The sequence below is a fragment of the Crocuta crocuta genome, unplaced genomic scaffold (assembly GCF_008692635.1).
Source record: "Crocuta crocuta isolate KB4526 unplaced genomic scaffold, BGI_CrCroc_1.0 scaffold147, whole genome shotgun sequence".
Lineage (NCBI taxonomy): Eukaryota > Metazoa > Chordata > Mammalia > Carnivora > Hyaenidae > Crocuta > Crocuta crocuta.
Window position 1 is genome coordinate 5,495,693 of NW_027532594.1, and position 23,557 is coordinate 5,519,249.

At 43.6% G+C, this 23,557-nt stretch overlaps 2 protein-coding genes across 5 annotated transcripts in view; one reads left to right on the plus strand and one right to left on the minus strand.

Moving 5' to 3' along the window:
• Positions 1 to 20,076, minus strand: part of PPIL6 (peptidylprolyl isomerase like 6) — a 32,704-nt gene extending 12,628 nt beyond the window's left edge. For 2 of the 4 annotated variants that reach the window (XM_077779996.1, XM_077779999.1), the window contains exons 1-6: positions 19,922 to 20,076; positions 16,229 to 16,324; positions 12,596 to 12,784; positions 9,379 to 9,441; positions 9,096 to 9,243; positions 3,855 to 3,911 (exon numbers count right to left, since the gene is read on the minus strand). In XM_077779996.1, the coding sequence (XP_077636122.1) occupies positions 3,855 to 3,911; positions 9,096 to 9,243; positions 9,379 to 9,441; positions 12,596 to 12,784; positions 16,229 to 16,324; positions 19,922 to 20,056 (688 nt within the window). In that variant the 5' untranslated portion in view covers positions 20,057 to 20,076. Of the gene's footprint in view, positions 1 to 3,231; positions 3,347 to 3,854; positions 3,912 to 9,095; positions 9,244 to 9,378; positions 9,442 to 12,595; positions 12,785 to 16,228; positions 16,325 to 19,921 lie in introns of all 4 variants that reach the window. The other 2 variants (XM_077779997.1, XM_077779998.1) reach the window with 2 other exon arrangements.
• A 222-nt stretch (positions 20,077 to 20,298) lies between these two features.
• Positions 20,299 to 23,435, plus strand: SMPD2 (sphingomyelin phosphodiesterase 2). The gene is made up of 10 exons (XM_077779995.1): positions 20,299 to 20,637; positions 20,862 to 20,958; positions 21,081 to 21,157; positions 21,492 to 21,585; positions 21,734 to 21,823; positions 22,074 to 22,156; positions 22,286 to 22,418; positions 22,510 to 22,614; positions 22,776 to 22,929; positions 23,030 to 23,435. Exons 1-10 carry the CDS (start codon positions 20,588 to 20,590, stop codon positions 23,416 to 23,418), a joined length of 1,272 nt encoding a protein of 423 aa, XP_077636121.1. The 5' UTR covers positions 20,299 to 20,587; the 3' UTR covers positions 23,419 to 23,435.
• Positions 23,436 to 23,557: the final 122 nt, after the last annotated feature.

The window sequence follows — 23,557 nt, forward strand, 5'->3', positions numbered from 1 at the left end:
TCATTCACAAGCGGAGGCTCTTCCCACGCTGCTTCCAGGAACATCAGGGAGCTTTCAAGGTACAGTGCCAAGTTTATTATAGTATTTATGTGTTTCTTGATCATAAAATATATGTAAAACTGTGTTATCAGGTCACTCTATATTTTAATGTGTCACTGAGGAAGGGGTTTTTTTGGTACTTCATTTTTGCCATAAGTCCTATAGTTTTTATTGCATGATTTTGCATAGTGCAGAGATCTTTAAGACCATATTACATCACAACTGGTTTTATTTCCTGCAAACTGGCAGCTAGGTCCAGAGCCTTGATCAGACTCATCCTTTGGTGATGTGTTCTGTCCCCAGAAGGCTCATAATATCTGGTTGTCTCTGTTTTTGTGAACTTAGCAGATACCAATGCAGCAAAGGCCTAGATCTGTTCTTTCACTGGGGGCAGCAAAATGGTGCTGTTCTATTATTTCCTTCTCATTTATTGATTGGAATGCTTTTATAACTAGCAATTTTCTCTTATCTACAATTTGCTATAGTTCGTATAGGAAAGGCAAGATAAATGCTTGATTCTTTGCTTATCTTTATCAGTTTTTAAGATAACGAATTTGTTCCCCATCATTCCCCCAAAGATAAGCTATTAGGCTTTATTTTGTCATTATGAACTCATGGATTTAAAATATTTGTTGGGTTTCAATTGTTTGCAATTATGGTTCTTTTTGAAGTTCAAATCTTTGGCCAGTGAGAGCCTCTTCAAATTGTCTCCCAAGGCCTTTGACATGACCCTAGTAAATCTTTAATGACTTTCTTGCTATCTGATGATAGCATGACTGAACATGAGATTCAAGGCTCATTTTGTAATTTCCTGTCCTGGAACTGGAATCTGCCATCTCCCCCAGGAGCCCTGGTTTCTTTTAAGTGAGCAATGACATTTCAAAGTGACAATCTAAATGCTAGGAGTGTAGGATGCAACTAGGTTGGTCAGTGTAGACCAATTCAGTGGACAAACCTATATATGTTGATACATAGTGCATGATTTTAAACTGATATTTCCAATAGGATATTTTACTTATTAGCCTCTATCATATTTCATTTGCATCTCAAATGAAGATGCATTCTGATTCTCAAGGAAACAAAATGATGAAATTAGAGTATCCTATAATTACTTACTTTTTCTCTATTATACACAACAGTCTCAAAATAACAATATTAATACCATTACCAGTATAAGTACTGGAAATAATTAAAACAGTTTTTCATATATTCTCCCTACTTACTTCCAGTTTTAAAAAGGCACACTAAAGATACAGTCATTACATATCATACTCTCATCCTTTATTCCTCATTAAATTTTAGTTTCACATGTCAATGTGATTACTGCTCATCACCAATCCTTATGTCAAGATCTCTTTTACAATTTGTTTGTTTGAAACTCGTTCTACAGTCCATTCCTCGGGATCAGAAAGGGATTGTGACAGCATTATTCTCTAGAGTTTTACATATTGAAAAGTCTGTGTGCCCTTTATAATTCAGATTCAGTCTGGCTAGATATAAAATCCCTAGCTCACATTTCCTTTCCTTGAGCATCATAAATGTTTTACTCCATTTTCTTGTGACATAATAATACAATGTCGAAGAATATGATAACCTACTTTGCTTTCCCTTATAAATCACTTGCTTTTTTTGGCCTACCTGCCCAAAGAATTTTTATTTTCTGAACTGTCCAATGATGTTACTAAAGTATGTCTTAGTGTTGGTTGTCCTGGCTTAATATTATCAGGTGGCACTGTTCTGTTTCAAAAAGTAGCGTCAAGTTTTTATACATACATATTTTTTTAAGTATTTATTTTTCAGAGAGAGAGAGAGTGTGCAAGCAGGGAGAGGGGCACAGAGAGAAAGGGAGACACAGAATCCGAAGAAGGCTCCAGGCTCAAAGCTGTTAGCACAAAGCCCGAGAGTCCAACACAGGGCTTGAATTCATGAACTATGAGATCATGACCCTAGCTGAAGTTAGACTCTTAACCAACTGAGTCGCCCAGCTGCCCCTAGATTTGGGGTATAAAAATATAATCAAATGCATATATCTTAGGTGTTCAGGTTGATCCACTGTGACAGTTAGTTGTGTATGGCGGTGGAACCACCCCCAAAAACAAAAATAGAACATCAAATCCTTTTAAAATTCATGACAGTTTTTTCAGTATTAGTTCTTAATATTTATTCTATTCCTGTGTATTCATTTAATTCTTTAGGGATACTTATTGTCTGTATATTGGATCTTCTCTTTCTAGCTTTACTTTTTGTCACTTTTTTGTGTATCTTTTTTATCTTCATTTCTTCTTGTTAAAAAAAAAATTCCCTCCTTTTACCTCTTTTTTTTTAAGTTTTTTTTAATGTTTTTTTATTTATTTCTATGAGAGAGAGAGAGACATCGTGAGCAGGGGAGGGTCAGAGATAGAGGGAGTCACAGACTGAAACAGGCTCCAGGCTCTGAGCCGGCAGTCAGCACAGAGCCCGACGCGGGGCTCGAACCCACGAACCGCGAGATCATGACCTAAGCGAAAGTCGGACGCTTAACCGACTAAGCCACCCAGGCGCCCCTACCTTTTACTTCTTTTAAGACACATATCTGTCATGTTTATTTGGCCTATGGTCCTCCTAGTTTGTTTACTTCTGAAATTTTCTTTTACTGTTAATTCCTTCCTTGTTCTGTAATCTCATGTCTAAGTTTTTCTAAATCTTATTTATGAGTTTTCCTGACTTGTATCCTAGTCTCAAGGTCTTCTGGCTCATCCGGAAATTTTTAGTTTTGATCTGTTTTGTAAGCATGTCTTTCCAGTGTATTTTCATTATCTGTAGTGATATTCCTTTACTCATTCTTTTACTTCTTCTAATAACCCTGAACTTTTTGTTGACTGTTTTCATATAAAATTAAGACTCCTAAATGTTTAGAAGGAGGTGTGGTTTTAGAAGGAAGGTAGCTTTTCTTCCTTCACAAAGCTCCCTCTTGTGTTGTTTTCATGTTGTGCTCAGAAATACGGCAGCTTGCTCATTGAGATTCCTGGCTCTGTCCCCATTCCTTCTTTGTCACCATTGTCCCTATATCCTGCATAACTGATTCCACTCACGGCACCTCCTCCTCACTGTGGACCTGTCCTGGAAGAGTGCCCTTTCAGATCAGTTTCAAGAGTTCAGAGAGGTTAGGCTGCTCCAACCTTGCAAACCTTACTAGGGACCCCCTGCACTCACCCACTGTTGGCTGTTTTGGGGTTCTCCTGTTCTCAAGTCGGTCAGATGTACTGCTTTCTCCCACACAGATCCTGACGCCATGCAGAGTTCGCAGCTGTTGGTAGTTTGCCCCCATCTGTTTGTATTTGAGAATTCAGGTGGCTACCTTGTCACCTAGTTTTGCTGTAAGTGTTATCCATGGGTTTTCAGTTTTCCTATCTACATATATGGTCTGTTTTTATGTTGGAATTTCAAAAAATTTCAAAACCTATGCCATCACCATTACCATCTTCCCAGGATTCCCAGTAGCAGTCTTAATGGAATGATTATCAAAGTACCAAACTCTGGGTATGAGCATGGCAAATTACAAGCCTTATAAATATAAATTCCCTTTGGCCCTACAATACTGATTCTAGGAATTTGTTCTAATGGAATAATCTAATTAGGGAAGTGGAAAAAAATGTGTATACAAAGCTGTTCTGGATTGGACCGGGGTACCTACCCCATTTTTAACTCCCATTTTTAGTATGTGTACTTCTAGTATGCTATCCCAAACACCATTTTATTTGGAGTTGTGAATTGTCCAGTCTTATTAGATTTGAATTATTAGTGATACATGACGGACAAAATGTAAAGATACAGACCTTCAAATGTTGGTCCATAAATCGATTCGCCATCATCTCCTTTTCCAGCTACTATATCTGAGAAATAACAATAAATAAACATTAGAATTTTGAGACTAAAAAAGAGCATAGTAATGATGGGAGGGAAATGCTTTAAATTATGATTCCACTTATACCAGTGACTAGAGAAAGTTATAATATACATAATTGTTCAATACCTACACCATGGAAATATTACTATAATGATTTCCCTCGTATCTTGTAAGCATTTTGACATTCATGATCTTATTGTTTCCCCTGATAATAACTCTCTGAGGTAGGTTAAATTACAATGCAAAACCTTTGAAATGATGAAGTATTCAATTACAGTTGTGGCCACAATTTAAAGGAAGCATGTTCATATAAATTCTGCTTGCTTCACAGGTTATTCCATAGTCCATCTTGCTTTTAAGGAAAATGGAAAGATGAAACTGAGAGAGTGGAATAGGAACCTAGGAATAAAAATAGTTGCTGTGAAAATAATCAGTGTTCAAATTTCTCATTCCTTAGAACCCTAGAGTGATCACTCATTTACTTAGCCAGTATTTTGGAAATGAAGTTTCTTTCTAATATAACGAAGTGAGTATTTTTTAAAGTATTTGTTATGTCTCTATTTTGCAGTATATGCCAAGTACATATTTGCCTTAGTCAATGCTTCTGCTATAAACATCCTCCATGTACAAGTTACTTTTTCCTCTGTCCACAGCTAAAAGGGAAACAAAGCTGATTAATGCAAATAGCAGACTCTGGTGGAAATAAAGTTTTCTGAGTTCTGTATATCCAGCCTCCCCATCAGCATCTCTTTACTTCTTCCCCTCTCACTCACGCTCCTTGAGTACATTATACTATACATATCTATTAAAAGACTGTGCCATTTTAACTCAGTGTGAGTGATTTACCTATATAAAAGTGTGCTTTAAAAAAAAATCAGATGCAACAACAAGCATATGGAGATACTTTATTCAGTACAGGCTTGTAGCGTTTAAATTACATTCACAAAATTGGCTCAGAAGTTCATTGTTAAGCCTGCAGTCTTCAACCTTCCTCTGCCTGATGCTCCCTTCATGATTCACTCCAGAGCTCTCAGTACCTGACAGGAGCGAGCTGCAGTGGCTAAGGGCTAAACCCAGAAATGGGGAAGTTGAAGGTTCCCCCAGTACCAATTCCTTCAGATCTTAGAGTTTGCTTTGCTGAGACAAATCTGCGTGTGGCTCCCCACCCTAACTAGCTCACTTGAACACAAGTGACACTCCTTTGCCCTGTCTCTCCAGCACCCACCATTCCTCCTGCCCTTTTCCTCACATCTCCCAGATAAATATTTTATATTGACACCATCTCAGCCAGTACTTGAATTCAGCCTTATATCTCTTATATTATTTCTGTACTTCTGACAAAAAATTCAGCAATGCAGAATAGTGGTTCAAAGTAAACTTTAAAGTCAGATGATGGGGCACCTGGATGGCTTAGTCAGTTTAAGCATCTGACTCTTGATTTCAGCTCAGGTCAGGATCCTGGTCGTGATATCAAGCCCACGTTGGGCTCCGTGCAGACAGCATGGAGCCTGCTTGGGATTCTCTCTCTCCCTCTCTGTCTGCCCCTACCACTTGTGCTCTCTCGCTCTCTCTCTCTCTAAAAAACACAAATAAAAAATCTTCAAAAATAAATAAAGTCAGATGATTTTTATTTAAATCTTGATGTTAGTTACCTTTTCCAAGACTGTTTCATCATCTGTGTAGACAGGAATCATGGTAGGTGCCTCCCAGTTAATTCTGAGAACTACACAAAGTCATGTTCTACTCATAGCACTTAGTGCGCTGCCTGGCACAGTGTCGTGCCCATTCATCAGTGGCTATTATTGCACAGCCTTGCCTGCTAATGGGGTGCATCTTCTCATTATCATCATCTTCTCCATCATTATATTTAGTATGATGATGTTGGTGGTGATGATAAAATGTATTAAACCTTATACCTCAAGAGCTCCTTCGGAAGTCAGTTGGCCTTATGGGAGCCACAGAGAATCCCCTCAAAGTGGCTTCATGACTTGATATCTTCTTTCACTTTGTACTTTAGAAATAAATAGGACATATGCTTCCTGTTTATCTACTCATTTATTCATTCAGGCTTTCAACAAATATTTTTCAAGCACCTACGGTATACCAGGCCCCATTCTGGAACCCAGGGATAGAACAGTGAACAAAACAGATAAAATCCTCTGCCCTTACGGAACTGATTTATAGTCTGGTGGAGAGAAACAGACACTAACAAATTCTCTAGGAAGTATGTAATAGTATGTCGAGTAATGAAAGTGCTATGAAGAAAAAATAAAATATTTGACTTTAAAATGAAAATAAGAGGTGCCTGGGTGGCTTAATCGGTTAAGCATCTGACTTGGCTCAGGTCAAGGTCTCATGGTTCATGGGTTAGAGCTCAGAGCCGCCTTTGATTCCTGTCCCCCTTTCTCTCTGCCCCTCCCCCACAATCTCTCTCAAAAATAAATATTTAAAAAACATAAGAAGAGGCTAGGAGAGTGGCAGGGAAGGGGTTGCAGAGACCTGTGTGGATAGGAAAGTGGCAGTTCTTAATAGGATGGTCAGGTAAGTCCTTGCTGAGATGAACTCTGGGCAAAAATCCAAAACAGATTGGAGGTTGAAGCAAAGGGCCATCTGGAGGCATAGCTGGGTGGTGTGTGTCCCAGGTAGAAGAAACAGCAAAAGCTGTGCCTAAGAGACAGCAAGGAGGTCAGTGTGTGGAGCAGGGGAGCCAGGGGACATGTGGAGAAGGAGATGAGGCTGGGAGTAGCGCAGACTGTGTAGGCCCTGCTGGTCTCGTTGGGCAAGCCGTAGCTTCGGGAAGCATGCTCAGGCATGGCCCAAAACCACATTTAGCTCCCATATTCCAAGATTCTCCCCACAGACCTGTGGGTATCAGATATGTGAAGGGAAACGTTTATAGAGCTTGGTACTTCTGATATACCATGTCACTGAACCCTCCCCACATCCTGTGATATTATAGTTTCCCCCATTTTATGACTGAGAAACTGATTCAGAGATGCTAAGTGCCTAAGTACCAAGTGGTACAACTTGTATGTGTCAGGTGGATTTGAATCTAGTAATCAGCATTTGTTTCCAAACTATCCTTAACATTGCTGCCTCATTATTGGAAATCATGACCCAGGATCTGTGCATTTTACTATTTGGAAATTGTATTTCAAATAAGTAAACAAACAAGTAACATGACCTACGTTTCCCAAATCTTGCTCTGAGGCTCGGGAGGGGGAGGGGGTACCTCTAACCAAAAACCAAAATCAAAAAAACAAAGAGCATAGCATCTGAGAGCCCAGCACAGGATAGGCAACACTAAATTAAGATTCAGGAGACCCCGATATTGGTCCCTTGAGGATGGTTTTTACCAATAAATACCTGAAAATGACCTCAATGTTCACCAGTGAGGAATTTCATTACCGCCGACCTTTGAATGATGTAGGGGTGGGGGTGCCAACCCTTGCACAGTTGAAAATGCCCATATAACCTTGACTTGGTCAACACTTAACTATTAATAGTCTTACTGTTGACTGGAAGCCTTGCTCATAATGTAAACAGAGGATTAACACATATTTTATGTGTTACATGTATTATATGCTGTATTCTTATAATAAAGTGACCTAGAGAATATAAAATGTATTAAGAAAACCACAAAGAAGAGAAAATACATTTATTGCACTGTGCTGTAAAAAATATCTGTGTATAAGTGGATCCTCTATAGTTGAAACCCCTTACTGTTCAAAGGCCAACTGTAAGTTGGTGTAGCAATATGATGAAAGCTTATGTCGACCCTAAAAACTGTATATGTTTATTATGTATATCTTTATAGAAAGATACATACCCATATATATATATGGAGTGGGAAAATAATAAGGTTAGATAACAATATGGGTGATGTGATTTCATTAGAGAGAAACTGAGGGAAAAATAGTTGATTTATATAAAAATGCTTGGATTAAATCTACATTTTTCTCATCAGCCTCAGCATGTTCCACATTGTAGAAAAATAAACATTAATTTAAGCCTCTGTGTATTTCACCAACTTCAAGCAAATCTCCTTACACACTAAGCCAATTATTTTTAAATTGCTGTCTGATTATTCCCAACAGGATACCTCTCAAAAGGCCTCCAAAATTTAATTTTGTGCTGTGAGTCAGAAACCTAGTCTGTGTGCAGTCAAAGGATTGATCTGAAAAGAAAGCAAAAACGGGGACCAAAATGCTTTAGCTCTTACTTTTACTTTGTAACAACATAACGTTTTTGATAAGAAATAAGTTGTTTTCCATTTATTCATTTTTTTCAAATTCCTGCCTTTAGAATGTCTTTTAAAATCACTGATTTTCTAAGTACTCCTATTAATTTAGGTGAGCATTTAAAATTATATTTTGATTTTTAAAAAGGCCCCATGCCCAATGTGGGGCTTGAACTTATGACCCTGAGATCAAGAGTTGCATGCTCTACCAACTGAGCCAGTCAGGCATCCCTATATTTTCATTTTAGAAATGTTATCTTCCTGGAGCACCTGGGTGGCTTAGTTGGTTAAGTGTCTGACTCTTGATTTCCGCTCAGGTCATGATCTTGCGGTTTCCTGAGATTGAGCCCTGTGTCGGGCTCTGAGCTGACAGTGCAGGACCTGCTTGGGATTCTCTTCCTCTCTCCCTGCCCTTCCTTTTCTCCCCTTCTCTCTCTCTCCCTCTCAAAAAAAAAAAACTTTTTAAAAATGTTGTCTTTCTTACGTCACTTTTTTTTAAAGTTTATTTTCTTGAGAGAGAATACTCACATGTGCATGCACTGTAAAAGTTGGGGAGGCAGAGAGAGAGAGAGAGAGAGAATCCCAAGCAGGCTCCACACTGTCAGTGAGGAGCCTGATGTGAGGCTCGCATTCATGAAACCATGAGATCATGACCTGAGCCAAAATCAAGAGTCAAATGCTTAACCTTAACCCTTTTAATTTGGAACATTCCAGGTGACAAAACTTTAGATTGGTTTATTTCAAAACTTGGGGCATTTAAAAAAAATGAATATCTTAATCATTTGGCCAATAAAATATCCTTTCAATGTATAAAATACCTAATTTCAAATATATTTAATTCTATACGCATTTCACAAAGGTAGATAAATACAACTTTAGACATTCTGATTTGAAATTCCAATTAAATTGCATTTAAGATTTTAAGCTTACCTCCTCCTTGTATCCAACCATTCTGTACTATTCGATGAAAAATTGAACCCATGTAATGTAGCCTGATGCCACGTTGAGAATACCCTGCTTTTCCTGTGCATAAGACCTGAAAGTTTCTACATGTTTTGGGACATGCATCATAGTATAGCTACAAATAAAGATAAGAAGTTTCAAAGATTAAATATTTAATATTTTGACAGTTACAGATTCCTGCCTCCATCCCCCACTTATTTTAAAAAACAACAAAAATAACTAAAGAAAGAACAACAAAAAAACCTCTTACCTCAAAAATCAACCTTCCAATTGGCTGAAAATCAATAGAAATGTCCAAGAACACAAAACCATGCTATTCAAATTAGGGAGAAAAAGAAAATGAAGGTCAATGTCTTGGAAGAAATTTTTAGAAATGAAGATACCACAGAGTAATGTTTTTGGTTATAAAGTTTAAAAAGCATTAACAGTAGATAAGGGAATAGCAAAGTTAAAAGAATGACTTAAAAAAGTTTGTTTCATTTATTTTTTAGAAGTTTGTTTCATTTGATTACATCAAGTCTTTACAACCTAAATAGTACCCTTGTTAAAACCCTTGGGTCAGGAAGCTTTGAATCACATTAACCTGTCACAGCGGACTGAGAGTATGTAGCCTAGATCTCCCCTACTGTGCAAGCTAGGCGTAGGAAGGAACACTAGATGTTCCCTTTGGTAAAAGAAACAGACTGGGAATTTTCTATCCTGAGAAATGTTGGGAAACATCCAATGTGATTGCCATGGATTTGGCTACCGTATGTTCTGGATTTTCAGTCAGCACAGAGTAGTTAACCAGAGCCGGGACACATCCTTTCTGAGTGGGGAAACAGGGACGCCATATCCATAGGAGGTATGGGTATCAGGGGAAGGGAAGACAATATGCTGTGCTTTCTTTCACGTTATTTCAATCCTGCCCTTATGTTCCCCGATGCCCTAGCTCTTGTTTTCAATTGGCATCCTTTCTGGTAGAGACAGCTAACATTTGTGTGACCTTGCCTAGCTCTACCAAGGAGCGTCTAAAATGAAAACACCAGCCTCCATCAAGGTAGCATTCATTTGCGGAGCAAATCTAACAGGATACATTAGGATAGCACATCTAATAGGATACATTCCAGATCTTGGGCACCATTCTCATGCACAAAAATGCCACCTGATTTAACAAGCTACATAACTGCCCTGTTTCCTAAAAATCTAGGAAACACAGATGAAATCAATTATAGGTATCACTGTCACTACTTTATGTCACTTTGAACGTTTTTTAATTATAAAAATTAATATATTTTTACATTAACAAAATATATTAATTTATATATTAATATTGTGCTATCTGGCATCCAGGAATGAAGTATTACATCCATAGTAATTATAATTTTAACTTTTTTGTGCCTGTCAGCTTCTGTACTACAAGTTCTTAGTTATAAAAGAATAGTATAACTTTATCATGAGGCATTATATAGTAAACTTCATGGGTTTGGGAGAAAAGAGGATATACTGGAAGTTACGATTGATTTATGAAATGGGTAAGTCCGTTCAGGCAGCACTAAACTTCCCTCTGTGTCAATATATTATCTTTATGCAGTTGTCAAGAGTAGATAATTCTGAAAATTCTAATGAAAGAGCAAATGAGCACATCACCAGGTGATGTCCCCTCGCTGCCAAACACGCAAACATAATTATCTGGTATATCATTCGAACCCAGAAGTAAACAAGTCCCTGCAGCATGGAAAATCCTACCTCTGAACAAAAAATTAAAGGATTTTCTCTGGAATCTAGGTCCTCCTTCCTCACTGCCATTAATTCAGGCTGTTATTATCTCTAGCCCACATTACTGTAGCAGTGTTCCAAGTGGTCAACCAGTCACCAAGCTTTCCCCACTCCACCCTGTTTTTGCCCTAAAACTTTTTCTAAAAAAGCAAGATTATGCCATACTCTTTATGAAAAGTTCTGTTGGATCAGCTTCCTTCTAGAGGAAACTCTAACTCCTTAGTTCAGAATGGACAGTAAGTTCAACCTTTCTTTAGTGGATGTGTTTGTTTTTTTCCCCTCCTTAACATCTGAATACCTTTCCTCTTTGGGATATACCTTACAGGGACCCACCATCCCCTAAAAACAGTAAAGGGGCCAGATTCTTCCTCTCCTCACTTTTGTGAGAGCTGGGGTATGGGATATGACCTGGGCAGGATTAGTCAGATGCTCCTGCCTGAGGCCTTGGATCTCAGGGAGTGATGCAAAGACACCAGTTGAGAAGCAATTCTCGGTGAAGGTGGCAGTGTGAACCCAGGGCCGGTGGGCACGCACAGCTGCATCCGAGTTGCACATTTCTGGGACGTGACTCTGGCCACGTTTTCCTGCTGCCAGGCCTTTCACCTGTTTTCCAAAACCTGGTTCTCCGCTTTCCTGCCAGTTGTGAGGTTACCAATATCCTTTTCAAGGCATACTTTTTTGCCCTTAAGTTAATCAGAATGGCTTGGTATTGTGGGTGACTGGTAATCTCATTTTCCCAGCCTCATTTCCTATTAATCATGGCCTCCTTGCCGTCCCGTGCCACTCCCTGAGTACGCCATGCACTTTGTCCTTTGGGACCCTTATCCTGCTGTGAACATTAAATTCCTCCCCATACCCCGCAGTTTCTAGGATTTTCCAAGTGCATTGTTTATTCAGAGAGACATTCCCTGAGCTCCAGATTCTCTGTGAGGCAGTACAGTTAAAGTGAGAATAAACAAAACAAAGTCTTTGCCTTTTTACAGCTCAGCACTGTAAAATCCTAGCACTGGGCCTTTCTGTGGGCACAGGCAACTATAAGCATGAAACGATCTTCAGCATGTGGTGCTTGTTGCTATAACAAAGTTTCTGAGCAAAATTACCAAGTACTTTTACCTCTATTGCCATTCCACTCTGATGTCTGTCTCTCACTCTCCTGGACCGTAAGCTTCATGACTGTTCTTTGCCATTGGAAATCTCCCTCGGGCCATAGCTTGCCTGGCCCAGCCCTTGCCAACTTGTCATGCTTTAATATGTCACCTTTCTTCTCAATCGAACTTCCCATTCTCTTAGTGCAGTACTTCTCACTTACGGTGTTAGAAAGTACTAATTAAAAATTTTCATACGAAGGGTGAATGGATGATAAGCTCGACCTTCTCTGAAGCGGGGGAGGTGTCTTTATGTTTTAAAATGGATAATCAATGCATATAAATCTCTAATGTGGAATAGAAATGTTTGAACAGGCAAGCTTCTCCCCCTGACCCCTGCCCCATGCAGTCTGCCTGCTGTGAGACATGCTTGCTTTACACACCACTGAGCCAAACACTGCAATATTATATATAATCTTTTGCAGTTGGATTAGAGGTCATTGAGAAACTTAAAACCCAGTCTCCTATTGTTTATATTCCTTCTTTAGGATATCAGTAATTAATGCTGAATCAATATAAATGATCAAAGATTCCACTCTTTTTCTTTAAAATTAGTGAACTTGCCTTGGTATCTCTTAAGAATTTAGCAGAATAATCCACAGTAAGTGCCTCATAAAGTGCAGGGGGCTTAAAATCAACTACATCCCACATCTTGTGAGCCCATTTCTGAAGATCGAATGCATCACCCAGGAACTGATCGTTAACAAAACACATCACATAGGAAGAATATTCCCAGATCTCATTCTTGAGTTCCTATAAAGAAAAAGGATAAAAAGCTGTACTGGCTGGGGGAGAGGGGGCAACCACGCTTGCTAAACCCACAAGCCAGAGCTTGGGATTGACTCTTTAACCTAATCTTTAAAAAAATAATTTTTTTGCCATCTTTTAGAATTTCGTTCTCAAATAGAACTTAACATATTTAAAAATCTGACATCACTGAAAGCAAAAAAAAAAAAATGGTCTAAAAGCAATATTAAAAATGGTAGAGTAAAAAATAAAAATAGCAGCACCTAGGTGGCTCAGTTGGTTAAGGGTCCAGTTCTTAACTTCAGCTCAGGTCATGATCTCACAGTTTGTGAATTCAAGCCCCGCGCTGTGACAGTTCTAGGCAAACTGGGACAGCTGTGCTGTCAGCACAGAGCCTGACTGGAATTCTGTCTGCCCCTTACCCACGCTCTTTCTCTCTCAAAATAAGTAAATAAACTTTTAAAAACAATTTTTACAAATGGTACATAGAAGGTAGATCATTATCTGGTAATAAAAATCTGTGTGCATAGTATACTTGTTAACTTAAAAACAAAATGCAGTCTCTGGCTTCATTTGTGAAGTACATTTTACTGTGTATATACTTGGAAAGGGTTGGAGCTCTGAGTAATACATGATTTTCAGTGTCAAAGATGAAAAGAATGCTTTTTTGAGGGAGAGGGGTCAGGGTAAGGAAATGCCTCCTGGGGGCCCACAGGGATTTCTAGCGCACCCCAGGGGCACTGAGGGAGAGACCTCACGTTTGCCAACACTTTGAAGTCCTAAGCCCCTTAAAATGAAGTGCATTCGTGTGTTCATCCACACACTAATGGTCAACCTCCTAAACTCCAGTGTGTGGCCACTGAGTAATGTCCGCTCTGAAGAGATGCGGTTTATTATTACCCAGGGCCAGTCCTGGCAAAAGCATGAATAATTTGGGACAGCTGTTTTCAAATTTTAGCAGTCCAGCAGAATTACAGATTCCTAGCCCCACCCAGAGTTTCTGATTCTGCAGTGGGGCCCTAGAATTTGCATGTCTAACAGCATCGTAGGAGATGCTGACGTTGCTGGTCTGGAGGCCACACTTGGGGAAATGCTGTTTGGGGGAACAGTTTGCTCCAGCTTGCCAGTTTGCTGCGCTCCCAGCTCTTCTCCCAGATTTCAGATCCTTTGCCCGCACCCATACCAAAACCTGGTTTGAGGAATAAAAGAACCTTGTTCATGCTGAACTTTACATTACTCATAGAGCCTGTGGGTCAAGAGTACCTAAACTATTTAGATATATTAGTGTTACCACATTGTATAGAATGCAAAACTTTACTTTTTTATTTTTAATTTAAAAAAAAATTTTTTTTTAATTTCTGAGAGAGAGAGAGAGAGAGACAGCGAGAGACAGCGTGAGCAGAGAAGGGTCAGAGAGAGAGGGAGACACAGAACCTGTAACAGTATCCAGGCTCTGAGCTAGCTGTCAGCACAGAGCCTGACGGGGGGCTCGAACCCACAAACCGTGAGATCATGACCTGAGCCCAAGTCGGACGCTTAACCGACTGAACTACCCAGGTGCCCCTAGAATGCAAAACTTTAAAACGGGATATTATTTAGCCTGCGCATGGCTAACTTGGATATTTAGTTAGCCTGGTGGGAGAAACACAGTAGAAGGAGCACTTTACTCAGAGGCTGGTGACGCAGATGCCTTGTCTCCGTGTGTCTTCTGTACACGAGCAGGCCTCACCTGCCTCCAGACAGTGAGCTGGACCCAGTGGTTTCTGCGGCTTTCCAGCACTGAGCTGTAAGACGTTGCCTTTTATTTTGGAGAGGAGAGAAAGGCCTTTCCAAAGGCCCAGAAGCCATCAGTCAGGGGTGGCATTACCATCTGCTGAAGCGTTAAGTCTGGCTCAGACCTTACCTCAACTGTGCTAAGAAGTACATGTGACACAAAGCACAATGCTTACATTGAAGGACAAAAACTGGTCTGAAACAAGAAAAGGTTAAGGTGACAAGTACCCAAGAGATGAGGGTGGGAGACGGAAGGAAGGGAGGAAGGAGAGGCAATAAAGAACAGGTAGAAAGAAGCAGCGGTGACTATGGGGAAAGCCTCATTCAGGCCTCGTGAGAAAAGCAGAAGGAAGAGAACACAACACATCCCCAGGTCAGTCACCCAGGCTGACATGGCGGGAAACTATGGAATGAAATCCACACCAGTCGTTAAGAATACAGTGGGAATCTGTAAGAGGAATGGGTGCGGTCCACAGCGCATGAGATCCTGGCTTTCCTGTAGGCGGAGAGCAGGATACTGGTAGGCAGTGTAGGTAGTTTGGTGACAAAAATTAAGAACCTACTGTTTTATGTTCAGGTGACTAACTGTCCTGACCAGCTGTCCCAGTTTGCCTAGAACTGTCCCAGCTTAGCACTGAATTCCTGCATCACAGGAAACCCCTGGGAACCAGACAAACCAGGCCCACTGGTCACCCTAGTTGTTGTAAGGATTGGAGTTAATATATACATAAGGCAAGAGAATAGTGTCTGGCATATGACCCGAAGTGTTTGCTACTATTCTATCTGAATTCCAGTGAAAATGTATTATGGCTATGAAAATGGTATGAGACTTAACAAGTGGCATTCTTGACTCAGTCCTGCAGCATTCATGGGAGCACACAGGGAAATGGTCCCATAAAGCAACACTATATGATAACCACAGCATCCCAGGACATCCTTGTGCAACAAAGAACAGAACAATCAAAACTGCTCTGGTCAGGGGAAATGGGATTTCATCAGCCACTGGAGAGATGGGGCGGGGCAGGGAGACCAGGCTGGGGATGGCACACAGGAAGTGTACCCCGTGCCAGCCTCACTGCAACACGAAGTATTACTGGGCCACATAGCACCTTGGAACCCTTCATGTCACATGTTCTGGGCAGCACTGCCAAATGATCCGGAAACTGCTGTCCCGGGACAAAGTCTGCTGGCCCTGGGACCTGGGGTTCTCCAGGGTGTTGTTAGTGGGGAGAAGGCAGAGAAGGAAGCTTTAATTAGCACAAGGCTGCCCTGTGGGGACTTGGTGCCTGTCATCAGGGCCCCCGTAGGCCACAGCCCCACACGAGCGCTTGCTGGTGTGTGTGCTGTGCACCACCAAAACCTCCCACCGGAAGGCCGAGAGTGCCAAGGCGTCACGGGAGGCGTGAGGACGTGATGTGCAGGGAGAGAGGGCTCAACCTCAGCAGGGGTAAACGGCAGCATTGAGAGTTTAAAACTTACCTTCATCACGTCTTTCAAAAGACAATTCTGTAAATGTTTTACTTTCTCTTAAGATCATCTCGGTAAAATGATTCAAATGACTTAGAGAAATCAAATCTAGTTGCTCTAAAATCCGTGCTTCAGTTTTTCCAAAACAACGCACAGATAAATAATTTAGACAAAACTTTGCTCATTTCCCATATCCCGAATATCCTTTACCCGTTTTTTCTCCTGCAGATATTGGTCCCATGCAAATTCTTGAAGAGGAACTATTATAGGATCTTCAAATTTGGATGGATAATTACTCTTCAGACTCTAGGTTTCAAAACAGAATAATTATAGAGTAAGTTCTCTTTTAAAGTAGAAATAATTTCCCCCCAATTTTTATAGGGGCTTCAAGAGGTTTTATACAGTGGATGCCCAGGCCACACAATCAGACTTAGACGCCCCCTGCTTGCTCCCAGAGGCCCCTGTGCTGATCTCCAGGAAGTCACTCCCCAGTTCACACTGGGGCTCTGGCTTATGTCTCTCGCTTGTAGACTGTAAGGCCAAGACTATGTCCTAGTTTTCCTGAACTCCCACTGGCCTTGACACCTGGTACACAGCGGACCACACGTAGCAAATGAATGAACAAATGAACAAATAAATGAGTTTATGCCAGTAGTTTTGTGATTTGCCATGTTCTTTTAGAACCAGTTTTTTCCTAAGTTAAATTCTTCCTAAACCTCAGTGAATCTAAAGTTTTTCTTTTTAATGAAAAGAAAATGTTATTTTAACTGCAGTGTTTTATTAGTTTCAGGTGGGCTTCAACAGTTCCATACATAACCTGATGCTCATCACCTATTCCACCCACCTCCCCACCTCCTCTCTCGATAGATACTTGTAACTAAAATAAATAAATGTTATTGTTTGAATTTATTGATACATAGAGAATGACCAAGGGAATAGTTTTGTGGTTATACCCCACAACAATAGAGAATACTAAATGTTAAGTATTTTAGGTATTGAGCACGTTTGGGTTTAACATTTATTATTTTGTCTATATGAATCAGAGAAAATTCCTACCGGTTAACGATTCTTGTCAAAAAAAAGCTTTGAGTCCTGACATGTTGCACTTTGCCTCCTGGTAAAGCAAGAGAAGGCAGGTAAGGCAATACCAACTAGGCCTCAGCTTGCTGAGTGGGTCCGAGTAGATGTGTCTACTAGGGAAAAGGGACAGCTGGCTGCTGCACTTGGCACCTTCTCCACTAAGGAAGGTGCTCAGAGGTCCTACTGTGGTCTAAAAGAGGACACCAGCCTGGCATGCTTCATCCAGGGTGCATATTCCAAGCGGGAGAGAGCCAGGGCGCGAGTGTATCCTGCCTCTGGGGCCAGGGGGAGCCAAACAGAACAATGGCAATTGGGTCATTTCCTTCTTAGACTACTGCCCAACCAACAGATGATGATGTGTCTTTTTTCCAGTGTCCATGATCAGTCGGAAGCAATTGTGTTTCTAACTGGCGGACCACCTAGAATAACGAAGAAGCCCAGCAGTTTTCAAATTAAGCATCCTTAATCATACTTTCTTCATAATTTAGTGTCGAGAACAGACTACATCCAAAACAGAATCTATGTGATGCTGACTCTTCACAAATCTAAATCTCTGTCAGCATGTTAGGTATTCAGGATTGCTCACCAAATGATCATGTTGAGAAATTATTCAAGGATCCTTTATTAAGATAAACGAATGGAATTTACATTGATACATTTTCATATTCAAATAGCGGTACAGTAGGCAAAGCTTAAGAAAGTGAAAATTAATCTTATGAATATAACAAAGACATTGTTTTCCAGACTTAGTCTGGACAACAGGGTTTGGCAAACTGTGGCCACTAGGCCAAATTTGGCACGCTGCCTGTTTTTGTAAGGCTTGAGAGCTGAGACTTTTTGGATTTTAAGCACCTGAAACAAAAAGTCATTCTATGTCACGTGAAATCATATGCAAATCAAATTTCAGAATCCTTAATTAAGTTTTATCAAAAGTGCCACTCATTTACATATTGTCTGTGGCCGCTTTTGCACAAGGACACAGTCAAATAGTTGTGGCAGAGAGCCTATGGCCGTGAAGGCCTAATAATTTAATATCTAGGCTTTACAGGAAAAAAACTGTCAACACCTTCTCTACAGTGTGGAGCACGCACAGAAAACACATGCCTGCAGAAAAGGAGCTAAAGAAAACAAGGAAAAAAGTCCCCCAAACTCCTTAAATACAACTTAAGCCATAAACTTTATAGATCCCCTCAGTCCAGCTAACAGTCCATAATTTTATTTTGATGATCCATGTATCATTTAAACAGACTTCTCACTTGTTCTCTTCCTCTTGATGTAAACTTCACCAACTTCACAAATTAGTTACTGTGAAACCAAATAAAGGGAACCTCATTTAAAATGGAGTCAGGGGGCACCTGAATGGCTTAGTCAGTTGAACATCCCACTCTTGATTTTAACTCAGGTCATGATCTCTTGCTGGTGAGATGGAGCCCCATGTCAGGCTCTGCGCCCAGCACTTGAGATTCTCTCTCTCTCCTTCTAACCCTTTCCCCCTTGCACCCTTTCTCTCAAAAAACAAATCTAAAAATTAAAAAAAAATTTTTTTAATGGAGTCAGGAGGCCAGAAGGGGGTGCTCTCATGCCTTACCACCACTCAGTTGCAGACACCAGTAGGTCAGGAAGAGCATTCCCTTCAGGGAGAAGTCTATGTTACTACTCCAGCAGAAGGCAGGGAGAATGTCTCCTTTTTCTGCAACAACCTGGCCAAAAAGATAATACCATAACACAACCATCGAGAAACTATCACCACCCTGAACTCTCACCTTCTATCAAAGCAGCCCCTCCCAACTTCTTACTTTTCTCTATGCACCTCTTTTGATCTCCCATATTGCCCTTGGTTTGCCATAGCTTATATGTCCTAAATTGCAATTCCTGTTATTACCAAATAAACCCATTTTGCTGATAAAATAACCAGCTATTTCAAGGTCAACAGTTAGTGTTTCTTGATTTGATGCAATAGGCAAACAGCAGGCAAGAAGGCAGGAATTGCTTAAGATTTCTTCTATTTGAGAACACTTGTGTCAGGTATCCAGCTGGATACTTTGGGAGATACCAAAGTAGGGCATGGTCCTGGAGTCTAGTGGGGTTTTGAAGGAGAGGATTTTGGCATAATCTTACAGTAGTAGCATTTGTGGAGCAAACCCCAGAGATGTGCTGAATTCTGCATTTCTCATGTCATACCTTTCTATACTTCTGTATTTCCATAATACTTGTGCTGCACCATTACTGACCTGGCCAAATTCTTCCAATTGCTTCAAGTGTTTTTCCTTTTATATCGGTCCGTGTGTTTGCAAAGTAGTATCTAGATTCTCCAAAGCACTTGTGACAGAGTCGTTTGTTAAGAAATTCCTTAAGCACCTAATTCGATTGGAATGCAGTAACTGCTATAGAAAATGTAAAGGAGAAAAAAGAAACCCTCCCAAACGAAGTTTCCAAAAACTTGGGAAGGTCGTTTGTAACAAAACAAAACAAAATCTGTAGTTAGGAGGTATCACTTATTTCTAAACATTTTTTCCATGAATTTTTAAAGTCTGTAATTCACGTAAAAATGTGGAAATAAAATGTGGGTGTGTAGAGGGGGAATTACCCTCCTCCACGCAGCAAGGTTCTGAGTTTTCCTTCGTTCGGATCCCCCTTTAAAGGTAGCCCTCCTGGTAGTGGAAAGTCCGCCCGACCCTACCCTGACCCCTGAGAGGTACACTGATAACGCTCCGCCGGCCGGGACACCTCCCTACGTCGCCGAACTTCGATCCGGGTCACCAGGAGGCGCGAGACCGGCAAGCCGGAAGAGACACCCGCGCTTGCGGTTATTCTCATGGTTACCTCGGCAGCGCTCTTCGCGATGTGAAAGCTGGAGCTTTTGAAGACCCCCACCACCTTCACCTGCAGCGGCTGCTCGGGCGGTGACTTCGAGCAGTACCGGGCCGGGCTTGGCCGGCACTGCTGCTGGCTAGCCATGGCGGCGCTGGGGGACTGCTCCGAGCACAAACACTGCGCGTCGCCACGGCAACCACGCGGCCCCGCCCCCGTCGCCGGCAGAGAGGAAGGACGCGCGGGGGAGGGGGGCGACGGGCGTATCTTTTATCAACTTTGCGCCTGTTGCTGGCGAGCCGGGCGAGAGGCGAGAAAGGCGCGCGGGCGGCTGCGGCCCGGGACGGAGTTTCGGCACAAAGGAACGGAGTGCTCCGCGTCCCGNGCGCGGCCCTTGCCTCCCGGCAGCGTCCAAATTCGCAGCAGATCGCCTTTCCAGGTCGGTAGGCAGCCAGTTGGGGGCCAGTGGGCCGCTTGCCCGGGCAACGCGCAGCCGGACCCCGGCCCAGGGCCTGAGCTGCGCATGCTGGGAGGCCGCGGCCTTGAGGGGAGCGCGGGGGCGGGGCCGACCACCTGTGCGTGCCGCCCCGGGAGGAGGCGCCACCCCCTCGCGCCCGTCCCCGCCGCGGCCGTCGCAAGCGAGGCGGTGCCGTCCCGCGCCCCGGGACCGTCCTCGCCATGAAGCCCAACTTCTCTCTGCGACTGAGGATCTTTAACCTCAACTGTTGGTGAGAGCGCCCGCGGGTCGGGTCGGGGGTCATAGCTCCATTCGCACCCACAGTCAGAGGGAGGAGGCCTTCCTCACATCCGGGCCCTGGCTCTCTCTTGTCCTAAAGTGTCCGGGTCCGGGGGGCATCCGCACCTCCAGGGCCACGCCTGGTCCCAGCCCCGGTGGTGCACGGAGAGCGGAGCGCCTCCAGCCATCACCTCCCCCGACCCTTCTCGTCCTCAGGGGCATTCCCTACTTAAGCAAGCACCGGGGTGACCGCGTGAAACGCCTGGGAGACTTTCTAAACATGGAAAGCTTCGACCTAGCTCTCCTGGAAGAGGTGGGCAGTGCAGAACTGGTGTGGAACCCTGGCTGGGACGGGGGCGGCTGGGGGCTTGGGAGAGGACTTGTCCCCGGTGGGGGAGGAGACAGGCAGGCAGGCATCCTCACCCCTTCCCTCAGGTGTGGAGTGAGCAGGACTTCCAGTACCTGAGACAGAAGCTGTTGCCCACCTACCCCGCCGCACACTACTTCAGGAGGTGAGAAACCTTCTGTCTGGAAGTCTGTTCTCAGACTGGAAGCTCTTGGTCCTGACAGCCCCTCCCTATCCCATCTGCGCCCAGAATCCTCTCCTCTGTGTGTAGGTGCAGGACTAGGTGGAACCAGGAAGATCCTATCTCTTGAGCCCATCCCAGCCTGCCCTGGGCACGCATGTCACCCCACAAAGGCTGTTGCTCTGAGCGTTCCTCTGTGCTGATCTCAGCAACAGAGTGAGAAGAAAGATGCTGATACAAGCTGGGAGACCAGGGAGGGGAAGAGGGCTGGTATTTCTCTTCCTGCTTTTCTGGCTGTTAACCAGAACTTGGCTTACAGTGGCATCATTGGCAGTGGCCTCTGCGTCTTCTCCAAACATCCGATTCAGGAATTCACTCAGCACGTCTACACTCTCAATGGGTACCCCTACATGGTAAGCCTTATGGCAGATTTCTTCCACCACCCTTTCCCACCTGGTAAAGGAGGAACATGCGGAAAAGGAGGCAGCCTTTCTTGGGCTTCAGGGGATGGGCAGAAGGAGGGTAGCAGTGCCCTGAGTTCCTGCTCCCTCCTGCCTGCAGATCCATCATGGAGACTGGTTCTGTGGGAAGGCTGTGGGGCTGCTGGTGCTCCATCTAAGTGGATTGGTACTCAATGCCTATGTGACCCATGTGAGTGAAGTTGGCGAGGGCTGGGACAGGTGGCCTGGTCCTGGGAGGGAGACATGGGACTCCTCTAGTTGGGCTTCCTGGGGGTGAGGCGTGGGGACAGGATCTCCTCAGGTTAGAAGGCAAGGTTTGCCCATCTTTTAACCAAGTATCATGCCAGGTGACAGACACCAGCATGATTCAGACCTGTCTCTGGGACCCCCCCGCCCCCCTTCCTGGTCTCATCTGGTATAATCTGACCTATCTTGCTCAGCTCCATGCCGAGTACAATCGACAGAAGGACATCTACCTAGCACATCGTGTGGCCCAAGCTTGGGAACTGGCCCAGTTCATCCAGTGTGTGAGCCTGGGCTTGACAGGGGAAGTGGGATGGGGTCAGGGGTGGAGGGGTGGCCAAGGTTCCACTTCTAGGTGGGCACAGCTGGTCAGGGAAGACCTCCTGCCTCACCAACCCGGTTCCCCCAGCCACACATCCAAGAAGGCCGATGTGGTTTTGTTGTGTGGCGACCTCAACTTGCACCCGAAGGACCTGGGCTGCCGCCTGCTGAAGGAGTGGACAGGGCTGCGTGATGCCTACCTTGAGACCCGGGACTTCAAGGTGCGGACTGCCTGATTATTTCCATGCCTACACCCCCAGCTTCTCTCCTCCTCCTCCCCTACGTCCTAGCGCGAACCATTTATTCACCTAGGGCTCTGAAGAAGGCTGTACGATGGTACCTGAGAACTGCTACGTCAATCAGCAGGAGTTAGAGCCATTTCCCTTTGGCATCCGCATTGACTATGTGCTGTATAAGGTCGGGCCTCTCCCTTCAATGTGTTTTCACCCACTGTGTCTCTCTGTCCTTCACCAGCTTGTGCTAATCTTTTGTCCACCTTGTCTAGTCTTAGATCGCTGATGGCTTAAGAATGGGAAGAGGCCCTCAGTATGTTTCTCTCTGGCCCTTACTTTTCCTAGGCAGTTTCCGGGTTCTACATCTCCTGTAAGGCTCTTAGAACCACTATAGGCCATGATCCTCACGGTGGCACCCCTCTCTCTGATCATGAGGCCCTGATGGCTACTCTGTGTGTGAGACACAGCCCCCCTCAGCACACCCCCAGCCCTACTCACGGTAAGACACCCACACCCTTTCCCTAGGTCCCTCCCCACCACAAGGCAGTCCCTCCACGCTGACCCTCTCTCTCCTGCCCCACTACCCTGCCTTGTTCTAGGATCGGCAGAAAGATCGCGGTTGATCAGTGTGTTAAAGGAGGCCTGGGCAGAGCTGGACCTGGGCATGGCTCAAGCTCGCTGGTGGGCTGCCTTTGCTGGCTACGTGATCTGTCTAGGGCTGCTGCTTGTGGCATTGCTGTGCACTCTGGCAGCCGGAGGAAGGGTCCGGGAAGTTGCCATACTGCTCTGGACTCCCAGTGTAGGACTCCTGTTGGGGGCGGGGGCGGTCTATCTCTTCCACATGCAGGAGGCCAAGGGCTTATCTAGGGTTTGGGCTGAGCTCCAACATGTGCTGGGCAGGGCAAGGGAGGCCCAGGACCTGGGCCCAGAGTCTCAGCCAGCCCTGCTCCTGGGGCAGCAGGAGGGGGACAGATCTGAGGAACAATAAAGCCTGACACTTTTGTGGCTCTGCCTTTTCCTTGTTGAAGCAGTGATTGGGGCCAAGGGTCAGTGTCACTGTCATAATACAGACTGTCAGGCTCCGACACCTCTGCCTGCCCTGCATACCCTGCATCTCACCTACAGGC